This window comes from Molossus molossus, unplaced genomic scaffold, assembly GCF_014108415.1.
Source record: "Molossus molossus isolate mMolMol1 unplaced genomic scaffold, mMolMol1.p scaffold_m16_p_17, whole genome shotgun sequence".
In the NCBI taxonomy this organism is placed as follows: Eukaryota; Metazoa; Chordata; class Mammalia; order Chiroptera; family Molossidae; genus Molossus; species Molossus molossus.
The window spans coordinates 19,525,770-19,537,821 of record NW_023425352.1 but is presented as its reverse complement, the minus strand read 5'-3'; the positions used below and the strand labels follow the sequence as shown (position 1 = coordinate 19,537,821).

General features: G+C 42.5%; 1 protein-coding gene across 1 annotated transcript in view; it reads left to right on the top strand.

Annotated features, from left to right (window-relative positions):
• Positions 1–12,052, top strand: part of SORCS3 (sortilin related VPS10 domain containing receptor 3) — a 549,191-nt gene that overhangs the window by 436,035 nt on the left and 101,104 nt on the right. The window contains exons 9-10 of the mRNA XM_036265289.1: positions 2,762–2,941; positions 11,256–11,402. Coding sequence (XP_036121182.1) covers positions 2,762–2,941; positions 11,256–11,402 — 327 coding nt within the window. The remainder of the gene's footprint in view (positions 1–2,761; positions 2,942–11,255; positions 11,403–12,052) is intronic.

Genomic DNA, 12,052 nt, shown 5'->3' with positions numbered 1-12,052 from the left:
GGGTAGTCTTGGGTTTAAATCTTAGTAATGTCATTTATTAACTAAGTGACTTTGGCCAATTAAGGATCTTTCAAGCAGACATCTCAGAATCTAGATACTAGGAAGCGGTCTTTCACCCCAGAGCCTGCAGTACCTGTTCACCAGGTAACACAGACTCAACACAGGTCTAAAGTAAAATGCACTCACAGCAAATCTGGCTGCCTCTAATCCTGACCATGCCCCAGTGTTTATTTTTGTGTGTGTGTGTGGTTTTTTTTACTTCTTTTTTTTATTAGTTCAGTCTAAAATAACTTAGCGCATTCATTTTTATAACCAAAACATCTGGGAACAACCAGGCATTTCTATTGCATTTTTAACAGGGTAAGTGAATTTAATCCGTATTTCCTGCAGCTGCTGTTTTCCCTCCTACTGGGTTCTTGGGCTTTCATTCGACACCAACACAATACAATGTCATCACATGGATTTTAAGAGTAAGCCTTATTTCTAGTTGCAAGCAGCTCAGCAGGGACCTGTAAGGTGTGTAAGCACAAATGAGCAAGTGAGGTTTTAGTCAAGGTGACCTAGGGCGTTCAAGGCCAGAGACTGGGATGGGACAGAGAATCTCCAGGGCAGAGATGTAGACCTTGCTTTCTCACTTTCTCCACCTCCCACTTGTCCAAATCAAATGAGCTTGGTCCTTTTGAAATCATCCAAATCAAATGAGTGTGCTCCTTTTGAAATCATCATGACAGAGCTCTCCACGATTCTGACATTATAGACATTGCTGCCTCCCTTTATTGTTGAAACCATTTCTGGGAAAGGTTGGCCAAATAAGGTAGGGGCTAGATTCAGTCTGATTATCCACTTACTGTCAACTCCAATCGCCTGTGCTCCTTTTTCCAGTGTGTTCCACCACCGTGACAAGGGTCCTCTCCTGCTTTCTCAGATGCTAATACTCTTTGGCATGTACATCTGTATAGTTATGCATTTTTTAACTACTCTCATTCTTTAAACGTTTATCCTTTTCAACATTGCCTCCTGACAGTGTAAGTTCATTAAGTAAGGACTTGAGTTTTTGATCCTCTTTGTACAGTGCCTAGCCACATGAACTGGTTTGTATAAACTGCTTTGAATTCAGAACTAGTCGATTTGATTTTAGAAATGATCCACTCCAGGAATGCAAATTAAAGTGACTTCAGGGACCAGGAAGTGGCAGATCATGAGAAAATTTAGGTATGTAGATTCCAATGAGTCCACTTAAAAGACTTCATTTAAAAAAAAATATGTTTTAATTGATATTTTAGAGAGAGAGGAAAGGAGAGAGAGATAGAAACCTCAATCAGCTGCCTCCTGCACGCCCCCTACTGGGGATCAGTCTGCAACCTGGGCATGTGCCCTGACGGGAATTGAACCAGAACCTCTCAGTCCAAGGGAGAATGTTTAATCCACTGAGCCACACTGGCCTGACAAAAAGACTACGTTTTCAAGTATTACAAAGAGACGTTGGTCAAATCAAATTATTGTGACTTACAATCGGCCCTTGTTTATCGCAGTTAATCTGTTCCAGACTCTACCGCAATAAATGAATTTCCACGAAGTAGGAGTCTTGATTTATACACAGTTGTCCCTCGCCACTTCACGCTTTGACTTTCGTGGCTTATTTGAAATATAGTATAGTATTTCAGAAAAAACCACGATAGAGTGAAGCCGCGAAAGTCAAAGTGTGAAGTGCGAGGGACGACTGTATATTTATTTCATGGATTTTTGGTTGGCAAGTTCTAATCTAGAAGCTACGTTTATAAATGGTTAGAACCCAACAATTAGGTTAGAGTCATACTCCTGAGGTTCGGACATGTTTCTGTCACGTTTTAGCTGTGTCATCTGACCCTCTGTTTGTAACCCTCTGTTTCCTTAGTTCAGTCTTCAATACATGAAATCATTAACACTACCTCCATTATAGAATTAAATGGATTTTTAATTGAAATAATATGTTAAGATAACTTAGGACACTGCCCAATTGTTAGCTATTTTTGTTGGTAACCCAGCCTCCGCACTATTTTGGTAAGAAAATCGAAGCTCATGGAGACCGACATGGTCCACAACACTACAGCAGAGCTTATGTTATGACTCAGAACACGACATTCCAGGTTAAGTATCTTTTCCCCCACATCAGTGTTTTCAAATATTATTTTATTAATAAAAGAACCCTCCTCACCTTTTACTCCTAGAGTATTACACGGAACTCTAGTAGAAAGCAGATTAGAGTGGTTCTCCTGTGGTTGAAACAGGGTTGGAAGTCCAGAGCCCCTCATCGGCCACGCCTCCTGGCCACCCTTCTTGCCATCCCCATGACTCTGCAGATTCCAAAGACAGGTATGAAAACCATTGCGCTGAGAAGCTTGAACACATAAATGAAGATCTAAAGAAGGGAGAGGCCCTGTCTTCCGGCACGTGTGAGTTTTTTCTGGCAAGGCTTTTTGTCTCTTTTAGCACTGACACTGCCTTTCAGATATATAAATAAAAAATGAAAGTGGATGAGTCCCTCGAAGCCATGGGAAATGATACCCACCAAAGCCCCTTATACCCATCTCGCTGTCACTTAGCAAGGAACAGAAATCATGAAGCTCATAATTTATAGCCTTGGTCTGACACAGAATTGTTTAACATTGCCTATGAATCAAGCTTTTCCTCAACCATTTCATAAGTCATGGGAATGATTCTGGGTCCCAGTGGACACGCAGATAAGAGATCTGCTGCCTCACAGGCCTTCCGTCTCTTCCAGGACATGCACATCATCAGTACCGACGAGAACCAAGTGTTCGCAGCGGTCCAAGAATGGAACCAGAACGACACCTACAACCTCTACATCTCAGACGTGCGTGGGATCTACTTCACCCTGGCCATGGAGAACATTAAGAGCAGCCGAGGTCTAATGGGAAACATCATTATTGAATTGTATGAGGTATGTAGCCAAGATTATCCCACACCTGGGTCTCCCTCTCTTTTTTTGTGAATTTTGATGGTCTAAACACAAGCATGGGAGTCAGATAGTCCTAAGTCGGATCTCAGTTGTACCACTTAGCAATTATGTGACTTGGGCAAAGGTCTTAACTTCTCTGTGCCTCAGTGTATCACCTGTGAAATGGAGGTAAAATATTTTTCTCATGAAGTTATTGTGAGAATGAGAGGTCATGTTTGTGAAGCATGTGGTGTGGGAGTTGGCTCAGTACACCTTTGACAAATGGTATCTAAAGTCGATGTTCTTGTAGGTATGAGCATACTTGCAAGTCATAAATGAAGGCACTTGTCCTACATGATCTCTGAAGAACATTTTTCAACACTTTGCTTCTTCTTAAGGACTCTGGGTGGAGGAAGCAGTGTTATTTGTATGCCTTAAATTATTTGCAAAATCAAAATAATTTGATTTTGTGGAGATCAAACATCAGCTGTATTGCTTTTTAAAGTTTTATGGACACATTTCATAGAAAAATAAAAGCAGACGTCAGTGATAGTTGTACAGTTTTCCCTAGAATGCCACCAAATGCCAATATCTGTGCATGAAGAAGAATTGGTCTTGACCTACACTGAGTTTTTCTTTTTTTAAATATGGTTACCTTTATTGAGTTTGCATATATAGTTAAAGAATAATTTATTCTAGGAAACCATGTAACTCCATATAGGAACTAGATTACAAAACTAATTGTTTTACTGACCCTAATGATATAGTGCTTTTTATATCTCTAGTGACAAGTGTATCCTTTGACAGTCCTGGCCACAGTGAAGGTACTTGATTGACCACCTTGGTATGATAGATTGATTTGAACAAAGAAAGTACGTCTGATTACCCAACATTCACTAGTGACTGGTGCTTAAACCCACATTGCTGTGCTGGTTGAGGCCATTTACTCATGCACGGACATGTTGTATGCTGTGGGTGGTAACCTCAGATGTTCTGGATGCTCTGCTCCCTGGTGGGTTTTTCACTTTGAGGAGTGGGAGTGGCTTTCGGAAGCAGAGAGGTGAGTGTGTGGGGCTCCTGCTTTACGGTGATTCTTCTGGGCAGCGCCTGTCAAAGTGCCAGCATCTACACTGGTATGTAAGTTGGCTGCTCAGTTACTGGTAGTGATGGAAACATATTTATTATGGTAGAATGAGACTTACACAAAGGTATGGGGTGAATGGAAGTACATTTATAAAAGGAGAGAAGTGAATGTCATTGGTTATAAAACAAAATCAGTAGAAATATCTTGATTTCCTAAAGAGGTAGTTGACAAGTGATAAAATAACTCCCTTAACAACAAGGTTTATTTGAAAAATGGCCCGATATCTTTCTATAGTTATGAAAGCTGGTAAAGATGACTAAAGTATATGAAGCGTATATAGTTTGGGGAAGCTTCCATTTTCATGCCTCTGATCATACCAGGAAGAAGAAATATACCTTTGTTACTGGGCAGTAAGTCACAGCTCGTGTCAAGGTTCAAATGAATGTTCACAGGACTGAGGCCACGCCAAACACTGTTTGCACAAGTGAGGCTGTACAGATAAGAGAATTATCCATGCTCCTGTGCCTAGAACCAAGAGGAAGGTAGACATTGCTGCAGATGACCTTTCACTTGAGAAACCTCTGGGTCTCCGACCCTGTTGATAATGGCGAGTGTGTTTGCCACTGTGTTGTTTCTCTTCTAAGGGAACCCGTAAACTCCTTGGTCATTTAGAACAGCGAAACACTCTGATCTGAGATGGAACATGAATCAAAATGAAGGATGTGCCTAGATCCATGTAATATTTTTTTCTTTCTTCTTGCTGAAGTCAGTCTTGCATTTTTGGTCTTGTTGGGGGGAAAATGTCTGGTGTCATGAAACCTACAAAGAAACAAGATGTGCTGAGCAAGGCAACTACTCTAAAATCAGAATTGTTGAGCTGATTCTCCATTCAATTTTATCAGGTCTTTGTGTCCCTACTCTATGTTCAAGTCTATGAGTAAAACAGAAGAGATGATGGCTCAAGACTCCTTAGAGATTGAAATCTAGTTTGTTGGGCTTTAAGGTGGTCAACAAACAAGTTCCCTTTTTACCAGCCCAAGATTGTAACCAAACTGAGACAGAGGATGAGACAAATGGAGATGAAACATCATCTGTACTGCTTTTAAAAAGTTATGTAGGAGGAAGTTTCTTGCTAATACTGCAGTCCAGAATTGTACCCATCCATCCAGTAACAGGCAGAAATAATAAATCAGAAGATCTCATATGGAAGCCTGTTTCTACAACACCATCACATTGAGGTACAGAAGATGTGATCTTTGCAGGTAGATCCCCAAAATAGTGAACATGGGGATGAACTGTACATGCCCAGTTCTTTTTCTCAATATTACCAATCATTGTCAGATGTTTTTCCTGGGGAGGAAGAAGTAAAGAAGTGGAAGGCATGAGCCAAGAATTGGATGGAGGGTGTAGATTTGTAAGATTATGAGCTCGCCAGTCTCACTGCATAGAAGAGATGCTTGTCAGGTACAAGAATGAGTACTAAATGAATAGTTGGAGTTCAGATTCTAGAAGGCATTTAATGCCAAGGGAATAAAGTGGATCCTGACACTATCTAGACAATGAACAACATATTGGAGGTTTTTAGAGGTCGATGCTGTTTTGCACCTGGAGATACATTTTGTGATTTGGAGACAAAGCTCAATTTAATTGGTCTCTAGGGGTCATTAGACTTTAACCTTCTTCACTGGAGATTCTCATAGAAACTGAGATTGTGTACCATATGGCCAGTTAGCAGAGAGAGTATCATTTTTTCTGGACTCTAAATGCCCTCGAGTAATGCATCTGGGAAAATCAGTAAACTTTCACATTCAATTCGGCTAAATTAGCACACTTTCATGGATTGTGTTCTCTTTGATGAGATGAGACTGTTAACATGAAACTGACAATCTACTGGAAATATATAAGTGACTCTATTAGGGTAATCAGGAATCACAGTCTAACTTTTTTTTTTTTCTCTTTTTCTTTTTTTCTTTTTATTGAATTTATTGGAGTGACACTGGTTAACAAAATTATATAGGTTTCAGGTGAATAATTTCACAACACTTTATTTGTACACTGTCCTGTGTGTTCACCACCCCAAGTCTCCTTCCATTACCATTTATCCCCCGTATACCATCCTCCACTTCCCCCTTCCAGCCTCCCACCAGCAATCACTGCACTGTTGTCTCTGTCCATGAGTTTTTTCTCTTGTACTTAATCTCTCCACACACCCCCATCCAGTCCCTTACCTCTGAAAGCTGTCAGCCTGCTCGCTCTCTATGTGTCTGTCTCTGTTTTGCTTGTTAGTTCATTTTGTTCAATGATGCCACATATGAGCGAAATCGTATGATGCTTGTCTTTCTCTGACTGACTTCTTTCACTTAGCATGAATGCTCTCCTGGATCATCCATGCTGCCAGAAAGGGTAAGACTTTTATTAAATGAGTAGAAGTCTATTTGTAGAGAATGTTGAGTGGCCTTGGGGAATAGTAGGATTAAAGATTGTAAAGATATCACTAAAGAACTTGACTGAAGACCTGGGCATTTATTCTATGGGCTAGTATTTCTCTCTTTTTCCCCTCTGTCTACATACCTAGTGAATGATATTTGCAATATGCTGTGGCTTCCAATTTCAAGTTAATGTGTAACTATACGATAATGTAAAAGGACAGTACACCTGTATTCCTTGTCTGAAGGGTCAGAGAGGCCTTTAGGTACCCTAGATGTGAGGTGGCCACTTAAACCTACTGGTATATCACTCCATCTTCTACAGTGGCCTCTCAAGCCTCTATCTGACAATGGAAAGGGGATAAAGAAAGCAAGCACTTATTTAAGAATTTACCTCGCAGGTCATGGCTCTGCGAGACCTTGGAGATCAATGGGGATCAAGCCCAGTAAACTCACTAAAACCCACGAAGGTGAATACATTGTCATTTCCAGGTCTGTTGGAGCAGTCTACTGCTGTACAGAATCTCTTGCTTGTTCTCTCTTTGATCTCTGCCTCAAAGTACAATATTATCATAGATGTAATTACATAATCAGGGGAGAAAATAATTCCTAAAGGCCAAGTAATAATCAATCTCTTCTTTAAGGTTTCAGAGTCCATTCTATCAAAACAAGGTTGGTGTTGACCGTGAATGGAGTCCATTATGTGTGCTCACCATTATTCTTATGACCCTCTTTGCATATAGAGCTCTGTTGTGGTTCCTTCATATCCCTAACCATAAACTATATTTCTTCTTAGTTGTTCTCCACTGATAAATCAAGAAAAAAATATTCTTTTCAACACCCTCAGTTATATTATGGAAACATGCTCTGCGCTGCCTGTTTGATGGATTTTCTTCAATACTTTCCCTGAATATTAAGCATGCAACTTGCAACTCCGTATAGTAACAACAGCAGCACGCCAGGCAATGCCTTTGACTGGCATTGTTGAATAAATATGTGATGTGAACTACACATGCACTTTTATATTTTCTACTACCCACATCGTAAAATGTAAAATGAATCAGGTGAAATTAATTAAAATGCTATGTCTTATTTTAAGAAGAATATCTAAAATATTATCATCTCAGTATATGTTTGATATGAAAAATTGCTGAAATATTTTATATTTTTCCATACTAGATCTACAAAGTCCTGGGTGTATTTTATACTTCCCACACATCTCAATTTATATGCTAAATTTTTGCCAGAAATCTTTGATCAGTATTTACATTACATAAAAGTTACAGTAGAAAAATGGAGATTCGCACACACAAAGTTATTCCAAACATGCTTAACAGTTTTCCAATGACTAAGTCTGGCATCAGTGTTTAAATTGGTAAAAATTAAATAAAATTATAAATCAGCTTCTTGGTCCTACTGGCCACATTTCACGTGCTCAACAGCCATACGGGGCGAGTGGCTGTGACATTGGACCGCACAACCCTAAGCAGTTTATACGCCTTCCCTTACTTATCTGCACAGCTCCCCTTTGTGCTAGGCATCGTTCCCACCGGCCTTGTAAGAACACAGAGATGCAGAGAATTTAGTAACGTGACTCAGATCACACAGCTAGTAAATGGTGGCACACATTTAAACATCTAAACAAGCGCATGTTTATTTGACTAGAAAGCCCAGGTTCTTTCCACTATGCCCCCCCCCCCATGAATTTTGTTTATTGAGGTATAATATATTTACAGTAAAATGTATCCTTTGAAGGATACAGTTTTGTGAGTTATGACAGGGGTACACAGTTGCATAGCTACCACCACAATAAAAATATAGAACAGTTCTATTACCACCAAATATTCTCCTTTGGCCCTTTGATAGTCGACTCTCCTCCCACCCAAAGTCACTGGAAAATACTGGCATGATTACTCTCTTTCTCTCTCCAGTTTTGCCTTTCTATAGTGTCATATGAATGGAATTAGACAGTGGGTTTTCTTCTGAGACTGGCTTTTCTCACTTAGAATGAGATTCACCCATGCTGTTGAATATCAAATAGGCGCACCTTTTTATGGCTGAGTAGTATTCCATTGTAAGGATGTATCAGAGTTTATTTATTTATTCATCAGTCTGAGGGCATTTATTTTGTTTCCTGCTATGCATGATTATGAATAAAACTGGTATAAATAATCACATGAACATATGTTTTTATTTCTCATGGGTATATACCTAGGAGTATAACTGACAGGTTGAATATGAATATATGCTTGTAAAAGGCCAGCAAACTGTTTCTAAAGTGGCAGTATCATTTTGCATCACACCAGAGATATATGAGCATTCCAGTTGCTTCACATTCATACCAGCACTTGGTATTATCAGTTGTGTGTGCATGTGTGTGTGTTTAGCAATTCTGATAGGAGCATAGAGCTACCTCATTACTGGTTTAATTTAAAATTCCTCATTACGAATTATGTTGGATGGATAAAATGCAACTCTCTGAGGCATCCTTAGTGTTCTGGTCTCTTTGCCCCTCTTACTGATGTTCCCTTCTTTGCCCCGCCCCTCATGGCTGCCGTCTATCCTCTGTTTTATCATGATCTTAGGTGACCCTTTGTTGACCAGATGGACAGCTGCTTATAGCTTCCACAGGAACATTTTTTCCAAACTGACCTTCATTGGATTCTCACCACAGGTTTGACTCTAGGGACAGCCCAAAGCGGACCATGGTAATTGCTTTTCTCAGCAGAGCCCTGGTTTTCTTGTCCGGAGGGCCCGGGAATATGAGCGACAGATGACCATGCCACCTGGACTCACTGCTTTGGCGAGGGACCGCTGTCAGTTTCCCTTTGCAATTCAAATAGATTCCCAGAGGTAAAGTGGGCCATGCAGTCCTGACACCTTGCACTAATGTCCTTCATGGGGGCCACCGTCAGCGGGTGCCCTTCTCCTTGAACTGCCGTGGCCAGCAGCTGCAGCCAGGTTTCTGATAGAACAGTGGGAAAAGCATGTATAAGGCAGATGCCAAGTACCTCCTTGGATGGAGAAGAGTTAAAAATCTGTCTCATTATCTAGTCTCTTTACATTGTGTATAGTGAGAGGACATGGCTGAATGGCTCGAATTCAGGCTGTAGACATCGTGCGGAGGCAGGGCTGGGGGTGGCGGGAGCCCCCAGGAGCAGACTCAGGACTCTGAATCTGACTATATAATTTCTTCCGCGAAGTGGAGAGCAAGGCCCTGGGTACATGTGGGAGGGGGCCAGCTGGCGAGGGGGAGAGAGTCCTTGGAGTCTTATCTGGTGGTCAAAGAAAATACCGAAAGGTTGAAGGTTCTGAAGAAACACAGATCACATTCTGTGTGAGGAACAATTCGCAAAGGGCTAAGAAAAATCCTTTGCAGCTGGTGTTAAAGACTGAGGTGCTCCGAGGGCCCCAGGGCTCCTGGATGAGTGTGCAAGAGGCCAGCCGTCCTGAACTGGCCCTGACTGCGCAGCCATGGCAGCGAGGGTGTCTCTGGGGAAGGACATAACTCTTCCACCCTGCCCCTCCCCCGTCTGGCTTCCCTCCTCGCCCACCCTCTGTTCAGCTTGGGAATCGAATCAATTCCATGGTTGGCTACTTGTCACATTCCCCTGGTGGTGTCCTTCCGTTCTGTTCTCCTTCTGACGTTCTTTGTCCATTTGTTTGCTCTTATTGGGGTTGGCATTCTCTTCGAGGCCAGCTGGGTTACTGAAAAAGTTTAAAAACAAATTTAAAAAAGACTTATTTCATCCACTAAACTATTCCACTAAAAAAATAAAGGAGCTCACCTCTGTGGATCCCTTTCCCACCGGCGTTCTCTCGGAACTGCAATAAATCTCGGTCAACCATGACCCTGAAAGAATGGGGGATCAGTACAATTACAATTTTGAGGTCTCTATTACCCAGAACACCTACCATTAAACCTTTTGTTTCTATATACTTAAACTGTTTGAACAACCATTTAGTTTTGGGACATACTGGAACTGGACAGGAAGTGAGAGAGTCATTTATTTGAGATAGAATGTTGTCAATATAAATTGCTGTTCTTATTGCCCAGAACGTAGACATAATAGGAATAAAAGTTTTAGTGAATCTGTACTCACTCCAGGACCTTTCTAGATCATGAATCTCTCTTAACTCTTTAGCTTCTTGTCTTCTCCCTTTGAAGTATTCTGGGTGCAGACTCCAACCATCGGCGCTCCGGCAGGAGTGCTCCGTGTTACCCCATGTACCCATTGCCAGCTGACGAGGGGAGACGGGAGGAGCAGGGCTGATTCTGTCTGTTTCTAAGTGACCACTGGCTCAGACCCAAAGATGATATGGGAGTTATCCACAGTCACACAGTGAGCTAGTGACATAGCCAGAGGTGGACTCCAGGTGGCCAAGCTGGGTCATCTGCCCGTAGTATGTCTACCTCACTACTCACTGGGACCCCTCAGCTTCCATCATGAAGCCTGTTTACGAGCCCCACCCCTGCGCAGGAGGGATGACTCCTGTGGCTGTTACCCACTGCCTCCTCCTCAGACGGAGCGCTAGTGGTCAGGGACAGGGCCCCAGGGAACAGTGCAGAGACAGGGAACGAGGGGCCAGCAGCTGGGTGGGAGGAGAATAGAACACCTGGGTTAGAGGTGGAGGATGCAGAGGTGAACTTAGACTTCTCTGAGGACACCTGGCATAGGGCATGTCTCCCTCTTCTCTTTTGTACCCCCGACACCCTGTACAAAGTTCTGGGCTTCTCTCTGGGCTCCTCCAAGACTATAGGCATTTGGGCCCAACATGGTTCTCCATCTCTCACCCTTTTTCCTAGGTAGCAGGCATCAAAGGGATATTCCTGGCAAACAAGAAGGTGGATGACCAAGTGAAGACATACATCACTTACAACAAGGGCAGGGATTGGCGCCTACTGCAAGCTCCGGACATGGACCTGAGAGGAAGCCCGGTCCACTGCCTGCTGGTCAGTCCCAGGCTCCCGTGTAGTCCACGGGGAAGGCTGGTTGGCTCCCTGGGGATGCTGTGTCAGGGGCTTTCTTCCATCGGGTGTCCTAGGAGCAGGGAGTCCCTGGGCAGGGAGGGATTCCCCACAACTCCCAGGGGACTCAGACACCATACCACTTGGATGGAAAGTTCAGTTGAATACCAGAGGCCTTTACTGAGAAAATACTACATGATCTTACTCTTAGTAAGATAAAGAAATGTGTCAGAGAAAGTGGCTGTGTTCCAGCATCCCAGACAGCTCAGTAGTGGCGACATACCTGCTAGCTGATGCTGATCCGATGCAGCTTGATAAACATTTGATGGACGTCAAGGTCAGCCACAGCTGTGTTGGAAGCCCAGGAAAGGTCAGGCTGCCATGTCCACGCAGAGTAATTGATCTGTCAGCATTTCCAGGGCGTCAGCTGTATGGAATATTGGGTTGGAGCTGCGGAGGACAGGATGTGGACGATGCTGATTCTGCCGTCAGGTGCTACAATGCTAAGTTGGGGGGGAAGACCGATAATTCACAATGACATTCACAGACCTCAGTGAGAAATTCTTCTAAGGACCCAGAAATGGTTATGTTTCTCCTTAGCAAAGAAAAAAGTTGCCTTTGGACACCAATGTAAA